At 45.0% G+C, this 26,620-nt stretch overlaps 1 protein-coding gene across 1 annotated transcript in view; it reads right to left on the bottom strand.

Moving 5' to 3' along the window:
* Window positions 1-304: 304 nt before the first annotated feature.
* Window positions 305-26,620, bottom strand: part of qrsl1 (glutaminyl-tRNA amidotransferase subunit QRSL1) — a 70,724-nt gene continuing 44,408 nt past the window's right edge. Inside the window, exon 11 of the mRNA XM_054741945.2 lies at window positions 305-643. Coding sequence (XP_054597920.2) covers window positions 426-643 — 218 coding nt within the window. The 3' untranslated portion in view covers window positions 305-425. The remainder of the gene's footprint in view (window positions 644-26,620) is intronic.

Genomic DNA, 26,620 nt, shown 5'->3' on the forward strand with positions numbered 1-26,620 from the left:
AACAACAAAGTGCAGCAGGATTACAGTAAAAGCAGCGTAAACAACTCTTTAAAGACAAGGAAACTACCGAAGCCGCTTTTACTCTAAACTCTGACGTGCCGGTTCTCCGACAGAGAAATGCAGAAAAAGCCAGGGTGAGATTTTACGACTTGAATTAAAATTCATGATGGTGTTTTCATCACGTCCCTCTGCCATTAGCTTTGGTCTCGCTGGGACTGTAATTCTGTTATTAGATGGCCTAAAACAGCACTTATGAAATGATGAAATTGCACCAGGAAAAAAGGGAAAATGCTATTTTTTATACAGTAGTGCCATTTTTGCATGTTTTATTCATGTAAATCTCCAAGGAGACTTGGATCGACCATACAGCGTGACTGATGAAGAAAGGAGGACGTCTTCTTGGTCTGTCCTGTTGATCTGAGTCTTTAAACAGCTGACGTCTGCTCCCTTTGAGTCCTTCCCGTGACATTTCTGCTCTGCTGTGAGTCGTCAGAGTCACTGATAGACTGAAAGCCAACCCTCTCCTCGAGCCACTGAGCGATTGACAGCAACTTCCTGTCCTCCAGGGCGGGGCCTATTAGCTGTAAGCCAATAGGAAGGCCTCGTGTTGATAACGAGACTGGCACAGAGACGGCCGGCAGACCTGGGGTAAAGAGAATGCTGGTTAGAGGTCGACACTCATTTCCGTCGCTGAGAATCAGACGAACTGATGCTGCTCTCAAAGCGTCACTTTTAAATGTGTTGGTAGCACGCATGGAGGAGGAGGAGCAGGAGGAGGAGGAGGAGGAGGAGCAGGAGGAGGAGGAGGAGAAAAGAAGAAGATAAAAAAGAAGAAAAGAAGAAAAAGAAGAAGAAAGAAAAAGAAGAAAAAGAAAAAGAAGAAGAAAAAGAAGAAGAAAAGAAGAAGAAATAGAAGAAAAAGAAAAAGAAGAAGAAAAGAAGAAAAAGAAGAAGAAAAGAAGAAGGAGAAGAAGAAGAAAAAGGAGAAGAAAAAGAAGAAAAGAAGAAAAAGAAGAAAAAGAAAAAGAAGAAGAAAAGAAGAAGAAGAAAAGAAGAAAAAGAAGAAGAAATAGAAGAAGAAAAGAAGAAGGAGAAGAAGAAGAAAAAGAAGAAGAAAAAGAAGAAGTAGAAAAGAAGAAGAAGAAAGAAAAAGAAGAAGAAAAAAGAAAAAGAAAAAAAGAAGAAAAAAGAAGAAAAAAGAAAAAGAAGCAAAGAAGAAAAAAGAAGAAAAAGAAAAAGAAGAAAAAGAAGAAGAAAAAGAAGAAAAGAAGAAAAAGAAGAAGAAAGAAGAAAAAGAAGAAAAAGAAGAAAAAGAAGAAAGAAAAAGAAGAAAAAGAACAAGAAGAAGAAAAGAAGAAAAAGAAGAAGAAATAGAAGAAGAAAAGAAGAAGGAGAAGAAGAAGAAGAAAAGAAGAAGTGGAAAAAAGAAAAAGAAGAAAAAAGAAGAAGAAAAAAAGAAAAAGAAGAAAAGAAGAAAAAAGAAAAAGAAGAAAAAGAAGAAGAAAAAGAAGAAGAAAGAAGAAGAAAGAAGAAATAGAAGAAAAGAAGAAAAAGAAGAAAGAAAAAGAAGAAAAGAAGAAGAAATAGAAGAAGAAAAAAAGAAGGAGAAGAAGAAGAAATTAAAGCTGCAAGCAGCGTCGTTCGGCCCTCGCAGCTCCGCGCCGCTCCGGCCTGGCCGGCAGCCCGGGGCAATAGGGCACGTCCACGGAACAGAAACGTCGACCACCCCGACACCAGAAACCGCAAACGATCACCTCGTCCGCACCTCACCCTGACTCAGCATCCCCTCTGAGGACACCATTATATTACACGTCTCACAACTAGGGCATACTCTACCTTTACGACTCTCGTGGATCTGATGACACAGACCAACTGTAATGCTTTTCTGACCACGTTGTTTGAAGTTATTGTAGGTTAAACTTATCTAGGGCCGCTGGAAAGCTTTCAGATCATGACAAATATGGGCATTTCACCATAAAACAATAGACTTCCTGTAGTAGAGGGCGGGACTTAGGGGATGTCAGCTGTCCACATTGGCATTGTCTTCAGATGTGGTCAGTGATCACACAGACAAAGTTTGATATAGATTAGATCATGCACATGGGAGTTATTAAGCCAAGAAATGTAATGGCGAAAGGTCAAAGTTTGAGGGTTAGCCACGCCCACACCTTTCAACTTTTGAAAAATCCGACGGTTGAATTTTTTCCCCTATGTCTTAAGAGGATATAGCAGGAGTTTGAAGGCAATTGGTGAAAAGGACGATGGGGCATAATACTCCAAACAATGTCTGCGAAAACCACTAAATTGAGTACTTGGACCAAAATGGCCGACTTCCTGTACGATTTTGCACTTGGCTCCAAGAGACTTTTTTTCCTGAGACAACACATTAGTGTACCAAATTTCGTAATCCTCAGTCAAAGCATGGCTTGGGGCTATTAGTTTAAAAGGTCCTAGGGGGCGCTATTTAAGGAAATAGGCCACGCCCACAAACTTCAGCTGTCTATTTCTCTTGGGGTCAGACTAGGATCACTCACCAGAAGTTTCGTAGTGATATCACGATAACTGAAGAAATGAGAGGCAAACGTATTTCCATGGCGTGATGGCGATTTTCGCCATGCTCCCAAAGCCCCGCCTTTTTTTGAAACCTGCCAGTACTGGAGACCAAGTGACCTCACGTTGTCTACTGCTATTTGCCAGAGATTCCTGCTGATTGGGTAAAAGGAGTCCAGTAGGGAGCTGTGAAAAAAGAGTGGCGTGGCGACAGGTCAAAGTTTGAGGCTTAGCCACGCCCACACCTTTCAACTTTTGAAAAATCCGACGGTTGAATTTTTTCCCCTACGTCTTAAGAGTATATAGCAGAAGTGTGAAAGCGATTGGTGAAAAAAGCAACGGAGCATCACTCTCCAAACAACGTGTACCAAAACAACTAAATCGCGTACTTGTACCAAAATGGCCGACTTCCTGTGCGACTTTGGACTTGGCTCCAAGAGACTTTTTTGTAGGTCCTGAGACTCCACATTAGTTTACCAAATTTCGTAATCCTCAGTCAAAGCATGGCTAGGGGCTGGCAGTTTTAATGGTCCTAGAGGGCGCTATTTCAGAAAATTGGCCACGCCCACAAATTTTAGCTGTCCATTTCTATTGGGGGTCAGACTAGGATCACTCACAACAAATTTCGAGGTGATATCTCGATAACTTAAGGAATGAGAGGCAAACGTATTTCCATGGCGTGATGGTGATTTTCGCCATGCTCCCAAAGCCCCGCCTTTTTTCAAAACCTGCCAGTACTGGAGACCAAGTAACCTCAAGTTGTCTACTGCTGTTTGCCACAGAATCCTGGTGTTTGGGTAAAAGGAGTCCAGTAGGGAGCTGTGAAAAAAAGAGTGGCGTGGCGACAGTTCAAAGTTTGAGGCTTAGCCACGCCCACACCTTTCAACTTTTGAAAAATCCGACGGTTGAATTTTTTCCCCTATGTCTTAAGAGTATATAGCAGAAGTTTGAAGGAGATTGGTGAAAAGGGCGACGGAGCATCACTCTCCAAACAACGTGTGCGAAAACAACTAAATCGCGCACTTGGACCAAAATGGCCGACTTCCTGTGCGACTTTGCACTTGGCTCCAAGAGACTTTTTTGTAGGTCCTGAGACACCACATTAGTGTACCAAATTTCGTAATCCTCAGTCAAAGCATGGCTTGGGGCTGACAGTTTTAATGGTCCTAGGGGGCGCTATTTCAGAAAATTGGCCACGCCCACCGGATTTTCACGTCAGATTTTTTGGGGGGCCAGACTAGGATCACTCACAAGAAGTTTCGTGACGACATCTTTAGAAATAAAGAAATGGGAGGCAAACGTAAGGCCACGGCGGTACGCCTTACTTCGCCGCGCCGCCACAGCCCCGCCCTCTGCCGAAAACTCCCATAAAGTGACGCCAAGCAACCCCCACTTGCCTTGAGTTACCAGCTCCAAATTTGTGGTGATTAAGTGAAATGGGGCAATTTGGGACCTTTCACAGTAAAACTTGACCTTTTTGGTCCTGAGGGGGCGGGGCTTGTGTGATGTCATCAACCGACCATTCAATTTACTTTGTGGGTCGATGACAAATGACCACAGAAAGTTTGGTAACGCTATTCCATTCAATTATGAAGTTATAGCAATTTAAATTTTTTTGGCGAGTAGTCAAACTTTGAGGCCTGGCTCCGCCCCTTCAACATATACGAAAACTCAGAATCCTTATCTCATTTTGTTCGCCCATCCCTTCTGAGCAATTTTACACAATTTTTGAGACGATCGTGCGAAAAATGATCGAGCAATCCAATCAGAGACGGACCCTAAAAACGGCAAAAACGGCAAAAAATCGCCATTTCAACCCAAAATGGCCGACTTCCTGTTTGATATTGACCATGGTTGCAAGAGACTTTTCTGTGCGGACTGTTGAGTACTACAAGTGTACCAAATTTCATAACTGTACGATAAACTAAGCTTTATGGAGAGGGTTTTTTTTCACTTTGTAGGGGGCGCTGTTCAGCCATTTTCTTTGCGATTTTTTTGGGACCTTTAAAATATCAAATTTTTCACCAGGCCTGACAAGTGTGCAAAATATTGTGAGTTTTGGGGTATGTTAAGGTCCCCAAAAAGCTGTTCAAAGGGGGCACGGAATAACAAAAAATAATAATAATTAAAGCTGCAAGCAGCGTCGTTCGGCCCTCGCAGCTCCGCGCCGCTCCGGTCTGCCGTCGCACCAGTGCACGTCTGACAGAACAGAAACGTCAACCACCCCGACACCAGAAACCGCGAATGGCCTCCTAGTCTGCACCTCACCCTGACTCAGCATCCCCTCTGAGCTCACCATTAAATTGAATATTAAGATTACGGCGTTACGCCAGAATTCGCCATGGCATCAAAGCCCCTCCCTTTCTGGAAAGCTATCAGATCTGAATGGTCATTACAGCATCATGAAGACAGTGCATGACCTTAGGGTCATGTTGACTAAATTAGAGGGGACAAATATGGGCATTTCAGCATAAAAAATAAATTCCTGTAGTCAGGGGGCGGGGCTTAGGTGATGTCAGCTGTCCACATTGTCATTGTTTACAGATATGGTCAATGATCACACAGACAAAGTTCGAAAAAGATCTGATCATGCACATGGGAGTTATTAAGTCAAGTAAAGTAATGGCGAAAGGTCAACGTTTGAGGCTTAGCCACGCCCACACCTTTCAACTTTTGAAAAATCCGACGGTTGAATTTTTTCCCCTATGTCTTAAGAGTGTATTGCAGAAGTTTGAAGGTGATTGGTGAAAAGGGCGACGGAGCATCACTCTCCAAACAATGTGTGCGAAAACCACTAAATCACGTACTTGCACCAAAATGGCCGACTTCCTGTGCGACTTTACGCTTGGCTCCAAGAGACTTTTTTGTAGGTCCTGAGACCCCACATTAGTGTACCAAATTTCGTAATCCTCAGTCAAAGCATGGCTTGGGGCTGAAAGTTTTAATGGCTCTAGGGGGCGCTATTTAAGAATATAGGCCACGCCCACAAACTTCAGCTGTCTATTTCTCTTGGAGCTCAGACTAGGATCACTCACCAGAAGTTTCGTAGCAATATCACGATAACTGAAGAAATGAGACAAACGTATTTCCTTGGCGTGATGGCGATTTTCGCCATGGTCCCAAAGCCCCGCCTTTTTTCAAAACCTGCCAGTACTGGAGACCAAGTAACCTCAACTTGTCTACTGCTGTTTGCCACAGAATCCTGGTGATTGGGTAAAAGGAGTCCAGTAGGGAGCTGTGAAAAAAAGAGTAGCGTGGCGACAGGTCAAAGTTTGAGGCTTAGCCACGCCCACACCTTTCAACTTTTGAAAAATCCGACGGTTAAATTTTTTCCCCTATGTCTTAAGGGTATATAGCAGAAGTTTGAAGGAGATTGGTGAAAAGGGCGACGGAGCATCACTCTCCAAACAACGTGTGCGAAAACCACTAAATCGCGTACTTGATCCAAAATGGCCGACTTCCTGTGCGACTTTGAACTTGACTCCAAGAGACTTTTTTGTAGGTCCTGAGACACCACATTAGTGTACCAAATTTCGTAATCCTCAGTCAAAGCATGGCTTGGGGCTAATAGTTTAAATGGTCCTAGGGGGCGCTATTTCAAAACATAGGCCACGCCCACAAAATTCAGCTGTCTATTTCTCTTGGAGCTCAGACTAGGATCACTCACCAGAAGTTTCGTAGCAATATCACGATAACTGAAGAAATGAGAGACAAACGTATTTCCATGGCGTGATGGCGATTTTCGCCATGGTCCCAAAGCCCCGCCTTTTTTCAAAACCTGCCAGTACTGGAGACCAAGTAACCTCAACTTGTCTACTGCTGTTTGCCACAGAATCCTGGTGATTGGGTAAAAGGAGTCCAGTAGGGAGCTGTGAAAAAAAGAGTAGCGTGGCGACAGGTCAAAGTTTGAGGCTTAGCCACGCCCACACCTTTCAACTTTTGAAAAATCCGACGGTTGAATTTTTTCCCCTATGTCTTAAGGGTATATAGCAGAAGTTTGAAGGAGATTGGTGAAAAGGGCGACGGAGCATCACTCTCCAAACAACGTGTGCGAAAACCACTAAATCGCGTACTTGATCCAAAATGGCCGACTTCCTGTGCGACTTTGAACTTGACTCCAAGAGACTTTTTTGTAGGTCCTGAGACACCACATTAGTGTACCAAATTTCGTAATCCTCAGTCAAAGCATGGCTTGGGGCTAATAGTTTTAATGGTCCTAGGGGGCGCTATTTCAGAAAATAGGCCACGCCCACCAGATGTTCACATCAGATCTTTTGGGGGGCCGGACTAGGATCACTCACAAGAAGTTTCGTGACGATATCTTTGGAAATGACGAAATGGGAGGCAAACGTAAGGCCAAGGCGGTACGCCTGAATTCGCCGCGCCACCACAGCCCCGCCCTCTGCCGAAAACTCCCATAAAGTGACGCCAAGCAACCCCCACTTGTCTTGAGTTACCAGCTACAAATTTGTGGTGATTAAGTGAAATGGGGCAATTTGGGACCTTTCACAGTAAAACTTGATCTTTTTGGTCCTGAGGGGGCGGGGCTTGTGTGATGTCATCATCCGACCTTTCAATTTACTTTGTGGGTGGATGACGAATGACCACAGAAAGTTTGGTAACTCTATTCCATTCAGTTATGAAGTTATAGCAATTTAAATATTTTTGGCGAGTAGTCAAACTTCGAGGCCTGGCTCCGCCCCTTCAACATATACGAAAACTCAGAATCCTTATCTCATTTTGTTCGCCCATCCCTTCTGAGCAATTTTACACAATTTTTGAGACGATCGTGCGAAAAATGATCGAGCAATCCAATCAGAAACGGACCCTAAAAACGGCAAAAACGGCAAAAAATCGCCATTTCAACCCAAAATGGCCGACTTCCTGTTTGATATTGACCATGGTTGCAAGAGACTTTTCTGTGCGGACTGTTGAGTACTACAAGTGTACCAAATTTCATAACTGTACGATAAACTAAGCTTTATGGAGAGGGGTTTTTTTCACTTTGTAGGGGGCGCTGTTCAGCCATTTTCTTTGCGATTTTTTTGGGACCTTTAAAATATCAAATTTTTCACCAGGCCTGACAAGTGTGCAAAATATTGTGAGTTTTGGGGTATGTTAAGGTCCCCAAAAAGCTGTTCAAAGGGGGCACGGAATAACAAAAAATAATTAAAGCTGCAAGCAGCGTCGTTCGGCCCTCGCAGCTCCGCGCCGCTCCGGCCTGGCCGGCAGCCCGGGGCACCAGGGCACGTCCGCAGAACACAAACGTCGACCACCCCAACACCAGAAACTGCTAACGGCCACCTTGTCCGCAACTCACCCTGACTCAGCATCCCCTTTGAGCCCACCATTATATTTTATGTCTCACCACTAGGGAATCCTCTATCTTTACCACACTGGTGGTGTGATGACAGTGACCAACTTTAATGCTATTCTGACCATGTTTTTTAAAGTTATCGAAGGATAACGTTATCTAGGTGGCGCTGTGACCAACTACAGAAAAGTCCCATTGAGGTCAGCTTTGGTGACATTATATAACATTCACCAACCGTTTGTGCCTCATTGGCTAAAGGGCATGATTGTTCATTGCCATATTCAGTTTCGGGCAAATCGGAGGCCGTTTGTGGAAGTTACAGTCAAATGTAAGGTCATGGCGTCACGCCAGCATTCACCATGACATCAAAGCCCCTCCCTTTCTGGAAAGCTATCAGATCTGAATGGTCTTTAAAACATCATGAAGACACTGTATGACCTGAGTGTCATTTTCATTAAATTAGAGGGGACAAATATGGGCATTTCACCATAAAACAATAGACTTCCTGTTGTCAGGGGGCGGGGCTTAGGTGATGTCAGCTGTCCACATTGTCTTTGTCTTGAGATGTGGTCAGTGATCACACAGACAAAGTTTGAATTAGATCTGATCATGCACATGGGAGTTATTAAGTCAAGTAATGTCATGGCGAAAGGTCAAAGTTTGAGGCTTAGCCACGCCCACACCTTTATACTTATTTAAAATCCGACGGTTGAATTTTTTCCCCTTTGACTTAAAAGTACATAGCATAAGTTTGAAGGTGATCGGTGTAAAGGGCAACGGGCCATCAATGTCCAAACAACGTATGCGAAAACCACTAAATCGAGTACTTGGACCAAAATGGCCGACCTCCTGTGCGAAATTGCGCTTGGCTCCAAGAGACTTTTTTGTAGGGCCAGAGACCCTACATGAGTGTACCAATTTTCGTAATCCTCAGTCAAACCTTGTCTTGGGGCTGACAGTTTTAATGGTCCTAGGGGGCGCTATTTCAGAATATAGGCCACGCCCACAAATCTCAGATGCCCATTTCTATTGGGGGTCAGACTAGGATCACTCACCAGACATTTTGTGGCGATGTCACGATAATTGAAGAAATGAGAGGCAAACGTATTGCCATGGCGTGATGGCGAATTTCGCCATGCTCCCAAAGCCCCGCCTTTTTTCAAAACCTGCCAGTACTGTAGACCAAGTGACCTCAACTTGTCAGCTGCTATTTACCAGAGATTCCAGGTGATTGGGTAAAAGGAGTCCAATAGGGAGCTGTGAAAAAAAGAGTGGCGTGGCGAAAGGTCAAAGTTTGAGGCTTAGCCACGCCCACACCTTTATACTTATTTAAAATCCGACGGTTGAATTTTTTCCTCTATGTCTTAAGAGTATATAGCAGAAGCTCGAAGGCGATTGGTGAAAAGGGCGACGGAGTATCACTCTCCAAACAACGTGTGTGAAAACCACTAAATCGAGTACTTGGACCAAAATGGCCGACTTCCTGTGCGACTTTGCACTTGGCTCCAAGAGACTTTTTTGTACGTCCTGAGACACCACATTAGTGTACCAAATTTCGTAATCCTCAGTCAAAGCATGGCTTGGGGCTGACAGTTTTAATGGTCCTAGGGGGCGCTAATACAGAAAATAGGCCACGCCCACAAACTTAAGCTGACCTTTTCTATTGGGGGTCAGACTAGGATCACTCACAACAATGGTCGAGGTGATATCACGATAAATGAAGAAATGAGAGGCAAACGTATTTCCATGGCGTGATGGCGAATTTCGCCATGCTCCCAAAGCCCCGCCTTTTTTCAAAACCTTCCAGTACTGGAGACCAAGTGACCTCAACTTGCCTGCTGCTATTTACCAGAGATTCCTGGTGATTGGGTAAAAGGAGTCCAATAAGGAGCTGTGAAAAAAAGAGTGGCGTGGCGAAAGGTCAAAGTTTGAGGCTTAGCCACGCCCACACCTTTATACTTATTTAAAATCCGACGGTTGAATTTTTTCCTCTATGTCTTAAGACTATATAGCAGAAGTTTGAAAGTGATTGGTGAAAAGGGCGACGGAGTATCACTCTCCAAACAACGTGTGTGAAAACCACTAAATCGCGCACTTGGACCAAAATGGCCAACTTCCTGTGCGACTTTGCACTTGGCTCCAAGAGACTTTTTTGTAGGTCCTGAGACACCACATTAGTGTACCAAATTTCGTAATCCTCAGTCAAAGCATGGCTTGGGGCTGACAGTTTTAATGGTCCTAGGGGGCGCTATTTCAGAAAATAGGCCACGCCCACCAGATGTTCACATCAGATCTTTTGGGGGGCCGGACTAGGATCACTCACAAGAAGTTTCGTGACGATATCTTTGGAAATGACGAAATGGGAGGCAAACGTAAGGCCACGGCGGTACGCCTGAATTCGCCGCGCCGCCACAGCCCCGCCCTCTGCCGAAAACTCCCATAAAGTGACGCCAAGCAACCCCCACTTGTCTTGAGTTACCAGCTACAAATTTGTGGTGATTAAGTGAAATGGGGCAATTTGGGACCTTTCACAGTAAAACTTGATCTTTTTGGTCCTGAGGGGGCGGGGCTTGTGTGATGTCATCATCCGACCATTCAATTTACTTTGTGGGTGGATGATGAATGACCACAGAAAGTTTGGTAACTCTATTCCATTCAGTTATGAAGTTATAGCAATTTAAATATTTTTGGCGAGTAGTCAAACTTCGAGGCCTGGCCCCGCCCCTTCAACATATACGAAAACTCAGAATTCTCATCTCATTTTGTTCGCCCATCCCTTCTTAGCAATTTTACACAATTTTTGAGACGATCGTGCGAAAAATGATCGAGCAATCCAATCAGGAACGGACCCTAAATACGGCAAAAACTGCAAAAAATCGCCATTTCAACCCAAAATGGCCGACTTCCTGTTTGATATTGACCATGGTTGCAAGAGACTTTTCTGTGCGGACTGTTGAGTACTACAAGTGTACCAAATTTCATAACTGTACGATAAACTAAGCTTTATAGAGAGGGGTTTTTTTCACTTTCTAGGGGGCGCTGTTCAGCCATTTTCTTTGTGATTTTTTTGGGACCTTTAAAATATCAAATTTTTCACCAGGCCTGACAAGTTTGCAAAATATTGTGAGTTTTGGGGTATGTTAAGGTCCCCAAAAAGCCGTTCAAAGCGGGCTAAGAATAATAAAAAATAATTAAAGCTGCAAGCAGCGTCGTTCGGCCCTCGCAGCTCCGCGCCGCTCCGGCCTGGCCGGCAGCCCGGGGCACCAGGGCATGTCTGGCAGAACAGAAACGTCAATCATCCCGTCACCGGAAACAGCAAATGGCCTCCTAGTCCGCACCTCACCCTGACTAAGCATCCCCTCTGAGCTCACCATTAAATTGAATTGTAAGGTTACGGCGTTACGCCAGAATTCGCCATGGCATTAAAGCCCCTCCCTTTCTGGAAAGCTATCAGATTTGAATGGCCATTACAGCATCATGAAGACAGTGCATGACCTAGGTGTCATGTTGACTAAATTAGAGGGGACAAATATGGGCATTTCAGCATAAAATAATAACTTCCTTTAGTCAGGGGGCGGGGCTTAGATGATGTCAGCTGTCCACATTGTCATTGTTTACAGATATGGTCAATGATCACACAGACAAAGTTCGAAAAAGATCTGATCATGCACATGGGAGTTATTAAGTCAAGTAATGGCGAAAGGTCAAAGTTTGAGGCTTAGCCACGCCTACACCTTTCAACTTTTGAAAAATCCGACGGTTGACTTTTTTCCCCTATGCCTTAAGAGTATATAGCAGAAGTTTGAAGGCGATTGGTAAAAAGGGCGAAGGAGCATCACTCTCCAAACAACGTGTGCGAAAACCACTAAATCGCGTACTTGGACCAAAATGGCCGACTTCCTGTGCAATTTTGTGCTTGGCTCCAAGAGACTTTTTTGTAGGTCCTGGGACACCACATTAGTGTACCAAATTTCGTAATCCTCAGTGAAAGCATGGCTTGGGGCTAATAAATTAAATGGTCCTAGGGGGCGCTATTTCAGAAATTAGGCCACGCCCACATATTTCAGGTGTCTATGTCTCTTTGGGGTCAGACTAGGATCACTCACCAGAAGTTTCGTAACAATATCACGATAAATGAAGAAATGAGAGGCAAACGTATTTCCATGGCGTGATGGCGATTTTCGACATGCTCCCAAAGCCCCGCCTTTTTTTGAAACCTTCCAGTACTGGATACCAAGTGACCTCAAGTTGTCTACTGCTATTTGCCAGAGACTCCTGCCGATTGGGTAAAAGGAGTCCAGTAGGGAGCTGTGAAAAAAAGAGTGGCGCGGCGACAGGTCAAAGTTTGAGGCTTAGCCACGCCCACACCTTTCAACTTTTGAAAAATCCGACGGTTGAATTTTTTCCCCTATGCCTTAAGAGTATACAGCAGAAGTTTGAAGGCGATTGGTGAAAAGGGCGACGGAGCATCACTCTCCAAACAACGTGTGCGAAAACCACTAAATCGCGTACTTGGACCAAAATGGCCGACTTCCTGTGCAATTTTGTGATTGGCTCCAAGAGACTTTTTTGTAGGTCCAGGGACACCACATTAGTGTACCAAATTTCGTAATCCTCAGTCAAAGCATGGCTTGGGGCTATTAGTTTAAATGGTCCTAGGGGGCGCTATTTCAGAAATTAGGCCACGCCCACATATTTCAGCTGTCTATGTCTCTTTGTGGTCAGACTAGGATCACTCACCAGAAGTTTCGTAACGATATCACGATAAATGAAGAAATGAGAGGCAAACGTATTTCCATGGCGTGATGGCGATTTTCGCCATGCTCCCAAAGCCCTGCCTTTTTTTGAAACCTTCCAGTACTGGATACCAAGTGACCTCAAGTTGTCTACTGCTATTTGCCAGAGACTCCTGCTGATTGGGTAAAAGGAGTCCAGTAGGGAGCTGTGAAAAAAAGAGTGGTGCGGCGACAGGTCAAAGTTTGAGGCTTAGCCACGCCCACACCTTTCAACTTTTGAAAAATCCGACGGTTGAATTTTTTAATCTATGTCTTAAGAGCAGATGGCAGAAATTTGAAGCAGATTGGTGAAAATGGCGACGGAGCATCACTCTCCAAACAACGTGTGCGAAAACCACTAAATTGCGTACTTGGACCAAAATGGCCGACTTCCTGTGCAACTTTGCACTTGGCTCCAAGAGACTTTTTTGTAGGTCCTGAGACACCACATTAGTGTACCAAATTTCGTACTCCTCAGTCAAAGCATGGCTTGGGGCTGACAGTTTTAATGGTCCTAGGGGGCCCTATTTCAGAAAATAGGCCACGCCCACCGGATGTTCACATCAGATCTTTTGAGGGGCCGGACTAGGATCACTCACAACAAGTTTCGTGACGATATCTTTAGAAATGACGAAATGGAAGGCAAACGTAAGGCCATGGCGGTACGCCTGACTTCGCCGCGCCGCCACAGCCCCGCCTTCTGCCGAAAACTCCCATAAAGTGACGCCAAGCAACCTCCACTTGTCTTGAGTTACCAGCTACAAGTTTGTGGTGATTAAGTGAAATGGGGCAATTTGGGACCTTTCACAGTAAAACTTGACCTTTTTGGTCCTGAGGGGGCGGGGCTTGTGTGATGTCATCATCCGACCATTCAATTTACTTTGTGGCTGGATGACGAATGACCACAGAAAGTTTGGTAATTCTATTCCTTTCAGTTATTAAGTTATAGCAATTTTAAATTTTTTGGCGAGTAGTCAAACTTCGAGGCCTGGCCCCGCCCCTTCAACATATACGAAAACTCAGAATCCTTGTCTCATTTTGTTCGCCCATTCCTTCTGAGCAATTTTACACAAGTTTTGAGACGATCGTGCGAAAAATGATCGAGCAATCCAATCAGAAACGGACCCTAAAAACGGCAAAAACGGCTAAAAATCGCCATTTCAACCCAAAATGGCCGACTTCCTGTTTGATATTGACCATGCTTGCAAGAGACTTTTCTGTGCGGACTGTTGAGTTCTACAAGTGTACCAAATTTCATAACTGTACGATAAACTAAGCTTTATGGAGAGGGTTTTTTTTCACTTTGTAGGGGGCGCTGTTCAGCCATTTTCTTTGCGATTTTTTTGGGACCTTTAAAATATCAAATTTTTCACCAGGCCTGAGAAGTTTGCAAAATATTGTGAGTTTTGGGGTATGTTAAGGTCCCCAAAAAGCCGTTCAAAGGGGGCACGGAATAACAAAAAATAATAATAATCAGAGCAAAAACAAGAGGCCTTCGCAGCGCTTTCGCTGCTCGGGCCTAATAATAATCAGAGCAAAAACAAGAGGCCTTCGCAGCGCTTTCGCTGCTCGGGCCTAATTAAAGCTGCAAGCAGCGTCATTCGGCCCTCGCAGCTCCGCGCCGCTCCGGCCTGGCCGGCAGCCCGGGGCAATAGGGCACGTCCACGGAACAGAAACGTCGACCACCCCGACACCAGAAACCGCAAACGATCACCTCGTCCGCACCTCACCCTGACTCAGCATCCCCTCTGAGGACACCATTATATTACACGTCTCACAACTAGGGCATACTCTACCTTTACGACTCTCGTGGATCTGATGACACAGACCAACTGTAATGCTTTTCTGACCACGTTGTTTGAAGTTATTGTAGGTTAAACTTATCTAGGGCCGCTGGAAAGCTTTCAGATCATGACAAATATGGGCATTTCACCATAAAACAATAGACTTCCTGTAGTAGAGGGCGGGACTTAGGGGATGTCAGCTGTCCACATTGGCATTGTCTTCAGATGTGGTCAGTGATCACACAGACAAAGTTTGATATAGATTAGATCATGCACATGGGAGTTATTAAGCCAAGAAATGTAATGGCGAAAGGTCAAAGTTTGAGGGTTAGCCACGCCCACACCTTTCAACTTTTGAAAAATCCGACGGTTGAATTTTTTCCCCTATGTCTTAAGAGGATATAGCAGGAGTTTGAAGGCAATTGGTGAAAAGGACGATGGGGCATAATACTCCAAACAATGTCTGCGAAAACCACTAAATTGAGTACTTGGACCAAAATGGCCGACTTCCTGTACGATTTTGCACTTGGCTCCAAGAGACTTTTTTTCCTGAGACAACACATTAGTGTACCAAATTTCGTAATCCTCAGTCAAAGCATGGCTTGGGGCTATTAGTTTAAAAGGTCCTAGGGGGCGCTATTTAAGGAAATAGGCCACGCCCACAAACTTCAGCTGTCTATTTCTCTTGGGGTCAGACTAGGATCACTCACCAGAAGTTTCGTAGTGATATCACGATAACTGAAGAAATGAGAGGCAAACGTATTTCCATGGCGTGATGGCGATTTTCGCCATGCTCCCAAAGCCCCGCCTTTTTTTGAAACCTGCCAGTACTGGAGACCAAGTGACCTCACGTTGTCTACTGCTATTTGCCAGAGATTCCTGCTGATTGGGTAAAAGGAGTCCAGTAGGGAGCTGTGAAAAAAGAGTGGCGTGGCGACAGGTCAAAGTTTGAGGCTTAGCCACGCCCACACCTTTCAACTTTTGAAAAATCCGACGGTTGAATTTTTTCCCCTACGTCTTAAGAGTATATAGCAGAAGTGTGAAAGCGATTGGTGAAAAAAGCAACGGAGCATCACTCTCCAAACAACGTGTACCAAAACAACTAAATCGCGTACTTGTACCAAAATGGCCGACTTCCTGTGCGACTTTGGACTTGGCTCCAAGAGACTTTTTTGTAGGTCCTGAGACTCCACATTAGTTTACCAAATTTCGTAATCCTCAGTCAAAGCATGGCTAGGGGCTGGCAGTTTTAATGGTCCTAGAGGGCGCTATTTCAGAAAATTGGCCACGCCCACAAATTTTAGCTGTCCATTTCTATTGGGGGTCAGACTAGGATCACTCACAACAAATTTCGAGGTGATATCTCGATAACTTAAGGAATGAGAGGCAAACGTATTTCCATGGCGTGATGGTGATTTTCGCCATGCTCCCAAAGCCCCGCCTTTTTTCAAAACCTGCCAGTACTGGAGACCAAGTAACCTCAAGTTGTCTACTGCTGTTTGCCACAGAATCCTGGTGTTTGGGTAAAAGGAGTCCAGTAGGGAGCTGTGAAAAAAAGAGTGGCGTGGCGACAGTTCAAAGTTTGAGGCTTAGCCACGCCCACACCTTTCAACTTTTGAAAAATCCGACGGTTGAATTTTTTCCCCTATGTCTTAAGAGTATATAGCAGAAGTTTGAAGGAGATTGGTGAAAAGGGCGACGGAGCATCACTCTCCAAACAACGTGTGCGAAAACAACTAAATCGCGCACTTGGACCAAAATGGCCGACTTCCTGTGCGACTTTGCACTTGGCTCCAAGAGACTTTTTTGTAGGTCCTGAGACACCACATTAGTGTACCAAATTTCGTAATCCTCAGTCAAAGCATGGCTTGGGGCTGACAGTTTTAATGGTCCTAGGGGGCGCTATTTCAGAAAATTGGCCACGCCCACCGGATTTTCACGTCAGATTTTTTGGGGGGCCAGACTAGGATCACTCACAAGAAGTTTCGTGACGACATCTTTAGAAATAAAGAAATGGGAGGCAAACGTAAGGCCACGGCGGTACGCCTTACTTCGCCGCGCCGCCACAGCCCCGCCCTCTGCCGAAAACTCCCATAAAGTGACGCCAAGCAACCCCCACTTGCCTTGAGTTACCAGCTCCAAATTTGTGGTGATTAAGTGAAATGGGGCAATTTGGGACCTTTCACAGTAAAACTTGACCTTTTTGGTCCTGAGGGGGCGGGGCTTGTGTGATGTCATCAACCGACCATTCAATTTACTTTGTGGGTCGATGACAAATGACCACAGAAAGTTTGGTAACGCTATTCCATTCAATTATGAAGTTATAGCAATTTAAATTTTTTTGGCGAGTAGTCAAACTTTGAGGCCTGGCTCCGCCCCTTCAACATATACGAAAACTCAGAATCCTTATCTCATTTTGTTCGCCCATCCCTTCTGAGCAATTTTACACAATTTTTGAGACGATCGTGCGAAAAATGATCGAGCAATCCAATCAGAGACGGACCCTAAAAACGGCAAAAACGGCAAAAAATCGCCATTTCAACCCAAAATGGCCGACTTCCTGTTTGATATTGACCATGGTTGCAAGAGACTTTTCTGTGCGGACTGTTGAGTACTACAAGTGTACCAAATTTCATAACTGTACGATAAACTAAGCTTTATGGAGAGGGTTTTTTTTCACTTTGTAGGGGGCGCTGTTCAGCCATTTTCTTTGCGATTTTTTTGGGACCTTTAAAATATCAAATTTTTCACCAGGCCTGACAAGTGTGCAAAATATTGTGAGTTTTGGGGTATGTTAAGGTCCCCAAAAAGCTGTTCAAAGGGGGCACGGAATAACAAAAAATAATAATAATTAAAGCTGCAAGCAGCGTCGTTCGGCCCTCGCAGCTCCGCGCCGCTCCGGCCTGGCCGGCAGCCCGGGGCACCAGGGCACGTCCGCAGAACACAAACGTCGACCACCCCAACACCAGAAACTGCTAACGGCCACCTTGTCCGCAACTCACCCTGACTCAGCATCCCCTTTGAGCCCACCATTATATTTTATGTCTCACCACTAGGGAATCCTCTGTCTTTACCACACTGGTGGTGTGATGACAGTGACCAACTTTAATGCTATTCTGACCATGTTTTTTAAAGTTATCGAAGGATAACGTTATCTAGGTGGCGCTGTGACCAACTACAGAAAAGTCCCATTGAGGTCAGCTTTGGTGACATTATATAACATTCACCAACCGTTTGTGCCTCATTGGCTAAAGGGCATGATTGTTCATTGCCATATTCAGTTTCGGGCAAATCGGAGGCCGTTTGTGGAAGTTACAGTCAAATGTAAGGTCATGGCGTCACGCCAGCATTCACCATGGCATCAAAGCCCCTCCCTTTCTGGAAAGCTATCAGATCTGAATGGTCTTTAAAACATCATGAAGACACTGTATGACCTGAGTGTCATTTTCATTAAATTAGAGGGGACAAATATAGGCATTTCACCATAAAACAATAGACTTCCTGTTGTCAGGGGGCGGGGCTTAGGTGATGTCAGCTGTCCACATTGTCGTTATCTTGAGATGTGGTCAGTGATCACACAGACAAAGTTTGAATTAGATCTGATCATGCACATGGGAGTTATTAAGTCAAGTAATGTCATGGCGAAAGGTCAAAGTTTGAGGCTTAGCCACGCCCACACCTTTATACTTATTTAAAATCCGACGGTTGAATTTTTTCCCCTTTGACTTAAAAGTACATAGCATAAGTTTGAAGGTGATCGGTGTAAAGGGCAACGGGCCATCAATGTCCAAACAACGTGTGCGAAAACCACTAAATCGAGTACTTGGACCAAAATGGCCGACCTCCTGTGCGAAATTGCGCTTGGCTCCAAGAGACTTTTTTGTAGGGCCAGAGACCCTACATGAGTGTACCAATTTTCGTAATCCTCAGTCAAACCTTGTCTTGGGGCTGACAGTTTTAATTGTCCTAGGGGGCGCTATTTCAGAATATAGGCCACGCCCACAAATCTCAGATGCCCATTTCTATTGGGGGTTAGACTAGGATCACTCACCAGACATTTTGTGGCGATGTCACGATAATTGAAGAAATGAGAGGCAAACGTATTGCCATGACGTGATGGCGAATTTCGCCATGCTCCCAAAGCCTCGCCTTTTTTCAAAACCTGCCAGTACTGTAGACCAAGTGACCTCAACTTGTCAGCTGCTATTTACCAGAGATTCCAGGTGATTGGGTAAAAGGAGTCCAATAGGGAGCTGTGAAAAAAAGAGTGGCGTGGCGAAAGGTCAAAGTTTGAGGCTTAGCCACGCCCACACCTTTATACTTATTTAAAATCCGACGGTTGAATTTTTTCCTCTATGTCTTAAGAGTATATAGCAGAAGCTCGAAGGCGATTGGTGAAAAGGGCGACGGAGCATCACTCTCCAAACAACGTGTGTGAAAACCACTAAATCGCGCACTTGGACCAAAATGGCCGACTTCCTGTGCGACTTTGCACTTGGCTCCAAGAGACTTTTTTGTAGGTCCTGAGACACCACATTAGTGTACCAAATTTCGTAATCCTCAGTCAAAGCATGGCTTGGGGCTGACAGTTTTAATGGTCCTAGGGGGCGCTAATACAGAAAAAAGGCCACGCCCACAAACTTAAGCTGACCTTTTCTATTGGGGGTCAGACTAGGATCACTCACAACAATGGTCGAGGTGATATCACGATAAATGAAGAAATGAGAGGCAAACGTATTTCCATGGCGTGATGGTGATTTTCGCCATGCTGCCAAAGCCCCGCCTTTACTCGAAACCTGCCAGTACTGGATACCAAGTGACCTCAAGTTGTCTACTGCTATTTGCCAGAGATTATTGGTGATTGGGTAAAAGGAGTCCAATAGGAAGCTGTGAAAAAAAGAGTGGCGTGGCGAAAGGTCAAAGTTTGAGGCTTAGCCACGCCCACACCTTTCAACTTTTGAAAAATCCGACGGTTGAATTTTTTCCCCGATGACTTAAGAGCATATGGCAGAAGTTTGAAGGAGATTGGTGAAAAGGACGACGGAGCATCACTCTCCAAACAACGTGTGCGAAAACCACTAAATCGCGTACTTGGACCAAAATGGCCGACTTCCTGTGCGACTTTGGACTTGGCTCCAAGAGACTTTTTTGTAGGTCCTGAGACTCCACATTAGTTTACCAAATTTCGTAATCCTCAGTCAAAGCATGGCTAGGGGCTGGCAGTTTTAATGGTCCTAGAGGGCGCTATTTCAGAAAATTGGCCACGCCCACAAATTTTAGCTGTCCATTTCTATTGGGGGTCAGACTAGGATCACTCACAACAAATTTCGAGGTGATATCTCGATAACTTAAGGAATGAGAGGCAAACGTATTTCCATGGCGTGATGGTGATTTTCGCCATGCTCCCAAAGCCCCGCCTTTTTTCAAAACCTGCCAGTACTGGAGACCAAGTAACCTCAAGTTGTCTACTGCTGTTTGCCACAGAATCCTGGTGTTTGGGTAAAAGGAGTCCAGTAGGGAGCTGTGAAAAAAAGAGTGGCGTGGCGACAGTTCAAAGTTTGAGGCTTAGCCACGCCCACACCTTTCAACTTTTGAAAAATCCGACGGTTGAATTTTTTCCCCTATGTCTTAAGAGTATATAGCAGAAGTTTGAAGGAGATTGGTGAAAAGGGCGACGGAGCATCACTCTCCAAACAACGTGTGCGAAAACAACTAAATCGCGCACTTGGACCAAAATGGCCGACTTCCTGTGCGACTTTGCACTTGGCTCCAAGAGACTTTTTTGTAGGTCCTGAGACACCACATTAGTGTACCAAATTTCGTAATCCTCAGTCAAAGCATGGCTTGGGGCTGACAGTTTTAATGGTCCTAGGGGGCGCTATTTCAGAAAATTGGCCACGCCCACCGGATGTTCACGTCAGATTTTTTGGGGGGCCAGACTAGGATCACTCACAAGAAGTTTCGTGACGACATCTTTAGAAATAAAGAAATGGGAGGCAAACGTAAGGCCACGGCGGTACGCCTTACTTCGCCGCGCCGCCACAGCCCCGCCCTCTGCCGAAAACTCCCATAAAGTGACGCCAAGCAACCCCCACTTGCCTTGAGTTACCAGCTCCAAATTTGTGGTGATTAAGTGAAATGGGGCAATTTGGGACCTTTCACAGTAAAACTTGACCTTTTTGGTCCTGAGGGGGCGGGGCTTGTGTGATGTCATCAACCGACCATTCAATTTACTTTGTGGGTCGATGACAAATGACCACACAAAGTTTGGTAACTCTATTCCATTCAATTATGAAGTTATAGCAATTTAAATTTTTTTGGCGAGTAGTCAAACTTTGAGGCCTGGCTCCGCCCCTTCAACATATACGAAAACTCAGAATCCTTATCTCATTTTGTTCGCCCATCCCTTCTGAGCAATTTTACACAATTTTTGAGACGATCGTGCGAAAAATGATCGAGCAATCCAATCAGAGACGGACCCTAAAAACGGCAAAAACGGCAAAAAATTGCCATTTCAACCCAAAATGGCCGACTTCCTGTTTGATATTGACCATGGTTGCAAGAGACTTTTCTGTGCGGACTGTTGAGTACTACAAGTGTACCAAATTTCATAACTGTACGATAAACTAAGCTTTATGGAGAGGGTTTTTTTTCACTTTGTAGGGGGCGCTGTTCAGCCATTTTCTTTGCGATTTTTTTGGGACCTTTAAAATATCAAATTTTTCACCAGGCCTGACAAGTGTGCAAAATATTGTGAGTTTTGGGGTATGTTAAGGTCCCCAAAAAGCTGTTCAAAGGGGGCACGGAATAACAAAAAATAATAATAATCAGAGCAAAAACAAGAGGCCTTCGCAGCGCTTTCGCTGCTCGGGCCTAATTAAAGCTGCAAGCAGCGTCGTTCGGCCCTCGCAGCGAAGCTGCTCACCCTCCTTCCGCACCCCCTCCGCTCCATCCCCGACCCTCTCCAAACCCAGCTTCGCGCTTCTCCATCCTGTCCGGCAGCCGGGGGCACCAGGGCACGTCTGGCAGAACAGAAAGTCAACCACCCCGACACCAGAAACCGTGAACGGCCTCCTCGTCCACACCTCACCCTGACTCAGCATCCCCTCTGAGCCCGCCATTACACGTCTCACCACTAGGAGATACTCTATCTTTACCACACTGGTGATGTGATGTTCAGTCTCGGGCAAATCGGAGGCTGTTTGTGGAAGTTACAGTCAAACGTAAGGTCACAGCGTCACGCCAGAATTCGCCATGGCATCAAATCCCCTCCCTTTCTGAAAAGCTAGCAGATCTGAATGGTCATTAAAACATCATGAAGACAGTGCATGACCTTAGTGTCATGTTCACTAAATTAGAGGGGACAAATATGTGCATTTCATCATGAAAAAATCGACTTCCTGTAGTCAGGGGGCGGGGCTTAGGTGATGTCAGCAGTCCACATTGTCATTGTCTTGAGATGTGGTCAATGATCACACAGACACAGTTTGATATAGATCTGATCATGCTCATGGGAGTTGTTAAGTCAAGGAATGTAATGGCGAAAGGTCAAAGTTTGAGGCTTAGCCACGCCCACACCTTTATACTTATTTGAAATCCGATGGTTGAATTTTCCCCCCTTTGTCTTAAGAGTATGTAGCAGAAGTTTGAAGGCGATTGGTGAAAAGGGCGATGGTGCAACACTCTCCAAACAACGTGTGCGAAAACCACTAAATCGAGTACTTGGACCAAAATGGCCGACTTCCTGTGCGACTTTGCACTTAGCTCCAAGAGACTTTTTTGTAGGTCCTGAAACACCACATTAGTGTGCCAAATTTCGTGTTCCTCAGTCAAAGCATGGCTTGGGGCTGACAGTTTTAATGGTCCTAGGGGGCGCTATTTCAGAAAATAGGCCACGCCCACAAACTTCAGCTGTCCTTTTCTATTAGGGGTCAGAGTAGGATCACTCATCAGAAATTGTGTGGCGATGTCACAATGATTGAAGAAATGAGAGACAAACGTATTTCCATGGCGTGAAGGGGAATTTCGCCATGCTCCCAAAGCCCCGCCTTTATTCGAAACCTGCCAGTACTATACACCAAGTGACCTCAACATGTCTGCTGCTATGTGCCAGTGACTGCTGGTGATTGAGTAAAAGAAGTCCAATAGGGAGCTGTGAAAAAAAGAGTGGCGTGGCGACAAGTCAAAGTTTGAGGCTTAGCCACGCCCACACCTTTATACTTATTTAAAATCCGACGGTTGAATTTTTTCTTCTATGTCTTAAGAGTGTATAGCAGGAGTTTGAAGGTGATTGGTGAAAAGGGTGATGGAGCATCACTCTCCAAACAACGTGTGCGAAAACCACTAAATCGAGTACTTGGACCAAAATGGCCGACTTCCTGTGCGACTTTGCACTTGGCTCCAAAAGACTTTTTTGTAGGTCCTGAGACACCACATTAGTGTACCAAATCTCATACTCCTCAGTCAAAGCATGGCTTGGGGCTGACAGTTTTAATGGTCCTAGGGGGCGCTATTTCAGAAAATTGGCCACGCCCACCAGATGTTCACATCAGATTCTTTTGGGGGCCGGACTAGGATCACTCCCAAGAAGTGTCGTGGCGATATCTCTAGAAATGACGAAATGGGAGGCAAACGTATGGCCTAAGTGGTACGCCTGACTTCGCCGCGCCGCCACTGCCCCGCCTTCTGCAGAAAACACCCATAAAGTGACGCCAAGCAACGCCACCTTCTCTTCAGTTAACTGATACAAATTTGGGCTTATTATTCGAAAGGGCAAATTTTGGAAAATTTCCCAGTAAAACTTGACCTTTTAAGTCCTGAGGGGGCGGGGCTTGTGTGACATCATCAATCGACCATTCATTTGTCTTCGGGGGGTGATGACAATTATCCATAGAAAGTTACTTTAACTCTAATTCTTTCATTTATGAAATTATAGCAATTTGAATTTTTTTGGCGAGTGCTCGAACTTTGAGGTCTGGTCCCGCCCCTTCAGTATTTACGAAAAGTCAATTTTATTTTCTCATTTGAACCGTCCATCGCTTCTGTTCGATAGTACACTAATTTTGAGACAATCGTGCGAAAAATGACCAAACTGTTCAACCAAATGTAGACCCTAGAAATGGCCAAAACGGCTAAAAATCTCCATTTCAACCCAAAATGGCCGACTTCCTGTTTGATATTGACCATGGTTGCAAGAGACTTTTCTGTGCGGACTGTTGAGTACTACAAGTAAACCAAATTTCATAACTGTACGATAAACTAAGCTTTATGGAGAGGGGTATTTTTCACTTTCTAGAGGGCGCTGTTCAGCCACTTTTTTATGAACTTTCACATCGCCAGTGAAATACGTAAATTTCACGCACTTTCTATATTGGGCCAGAATTTGGTGACTTTTTGGATATGCTAAGACCCCCTAAAGGCCACCCAAAGACGCGGAAGAAAAAAAATAATAATAATTAAAGCTGCAAGCAGCGTCGTTCGGCCCTCGCAGCGAAGCTGCTCGCCCTCCTTCCGCACCCCCTACCCTCCATCCCCGACCCTCTCCAAACCCAGCTCCGCGCTTCTCCATCCTGTCCGGCAGCCGGGGGCACCAGGGCACGTCTGGCAGAACAGAAAGTCAACCAACCCGACACCAGAAACCGTGAACGGCCTCCTCGTCCACACCTCACCCTGACTCAGCATCCCCTCTGAGCCCACCATTACACGTCTCACCACTAGGAGATACTCTATCTTTACCACACTGGTGATGTGATGTTCAGTCTCGGGCAAATCGGAGGCTGTTTGTGGAAGTTACAGTCAAACGTAAGGTCACAGCGTCACGCCAGAATTCGCCATGGCATCAAATCCCCTCCCTTTCTGAAAAGCTAGCAGATCTGAATGGTCATTACAACATCATAAAGACAGTGCATGACCTTAGTGTCATGTTCACTAAATTAGAGGGGACAAATATGGGCATTTCACCATGAAAAAATCGACTTCCTGTAGTCAGGGGGCGGGGCTTAGGTGATGTCAGCTGTCCACATTGTCATTGTCTTGAGTTGTGGTCAATGATCACACAGACACAGTTGGATATAGATCTGATCATGCACATGGGAGTTGTTAAGTCAAGGAATGTAATGGCGATAGGTCAAAGTTTGAGGCTTAGCCACGCCCACACCTTTATACTTATTTGAAATCCGATGGTTGAATTTTTCCCCCTTTGTCTTAAGAGTATGTAGCAGAAGTTTGAAGGCGATTGGTGAAAAGGGCGATGGTGCAACACTCTCCAAACAATGTGTGCGAAAACCAATAAATTGAGTACTTGGACCAAAATGGCCGACTTCCTGTGCGACTTTGCACTTAGCTCCAAGAGACTTTTTTGTAGGTCCTGAGACACCACATTAGTGTGCCAAATTTCGTGTTCCTCAGTCAAAGCATGGCTTGGGGCTGACAGTTTTAATGGTCATAGGGGGCGCTATTTCAGAAAATAGGCCACGCCCACAAACTTCAGCTGTCCTTTTCTATTAGGGGTCAGAGTAGGATCACTCATCAGAAATTGTGTGGCGATGTCACAATGATTGAAGAAATGAGAGACAAACGTATTTCCATGGCGTGATGGCGAATTTCGCCATGCTCCCAAAGCCCCACCTTTTTTCAAAACCTGCCAGTACTGTAGACCAAGTGACCTCAACTTGTCAGCTGCTATTTACCAGAGATTCCAGGTGATTGGGTAAAAGGAGTCCAATAGGGAGCTGTGAAAAAAAGAGTGGCGTGGCGACAAGTCAAAGTTTGAGGCTTAGCCACGCCCACACCTTTATACTTATTTAAAATCCGACGGTTGAATTTTTTCTTCTATGTCTTAAGAGTGTATAGCAGATGTTTGAAGGTGATTGGTGAAAAGGGTGATGGAGCATCACTCTCCAAACAACGTGTGCAAAAACCACTAAATCGAGTACTTGGACCAAAATGGCCGACTTCCTGTGCGACTTTGCACTTGGCTCCAAGAGACATTTTTGTAGGTCCTGAGACACCACATTAGTGTACCAAATCTCATACTCCTCAGTCAAAGCATGGCTTGGGGCTGACAGTTTTAATGGTCCTAGGGGGCGCTATTTCAGAAAATAGGCCACGCCCACCAGATGTTCACATCAGATTCTTTTGGGGGCCGGACTAGGATGTCTCCCAAGAAGTGTCGTGGCGATATCTCTAGAAATGACGAAATGGGAGGCAAACGTATGGCCTAAGCGGTACGCCTGACTTCGCAGCGCCGCCACTGCCCCGCCTTCTGCAGAAAACACCCATAAAGTGACGCCAAGCAACGCCACCTTCTCTTCAGTTAACTGCTACAAATTTGGGCTGATTATTCGAAAGGGCGAATTTTGGAAAATTTCCCAGTAAAACTTGACCTTTTAAGTCCTGAGGGGGCGGGGCTTGTGTGACATCATCAATCGACCATTCATTTGTCTTCGGGGGGCGATGACAATTATCCGTAGAAAGTTACTTTAACTCTAATTCTTTCATTTATGAAATTATAGCAATTTGAATTTTTTTGGGGAGTGCTCGAACTTTGAGGTCTAGCCCCGCCCCTTCAGTATTTACGAAAAGTCAATTTTATTTTCTCATTTGAACCGTCCATCGCTTCTGTTCGATAGTACACTATTTTTGAGACAATCGTGCGAAAAATGACCAAACTGTTCAACCAAATGTAGACCCTAGAAATGGCCAAAACGGCTAAAAATCTCCATTTCAACCCAAAATGGCCGACTTCCTGTTTGATATTGACCATGGTTGCAAGAGACTTTTCTGTGCGGACTGTTGAGTACTACAAGTAAACCAAATTTCATAACTGTACGATAAACTAAGCTTTATGGAGAGGGGTATTTTTCACTTTCTAGAGGGCGCTGTTCAGCCACTTTTTTATGAACTTTCACATCGCCAGTGAAATACGTAAATTTCACGCACTTTCTATATTGGGCCAGAATTTGGTGAGTTTTTGGATATGCTAAGACCCCCTAAAGGCCACCCAAAGACGCGGAAGAAAAAAAATAATAATAATAATAATAAATAATAATAATAAACGGAGCAGATACAATAGGCCTTCGCAGCTTCACTGCTCGGGCCTAATAAGAAGAAACGGAGCAGATACAATAGGCCTTCGCAGCTTCACTGCTCGGGCCTAATAATAAACGGAGCAGATACAATAGGCCTTCGCAGCTTCA

This window comes from Nothobranchius furzeri, chromosome 18 (genome assembly GCF_043380555.1).
Source record: "Nothobranchius furzeri strain GRZ-AD chromosome 18, NfurGRZ-RIMD1, whole genome shotgun sequence".
In the NCBI taxonomy this organism is placed as follows: domain Eukaryota; kingdom Metazoa; phylum Chordata; class Actinopteri; order Cyprinodontiformes; family Nothobranchiidae; genus Nothobranchius; species Nothobranchius furzeri.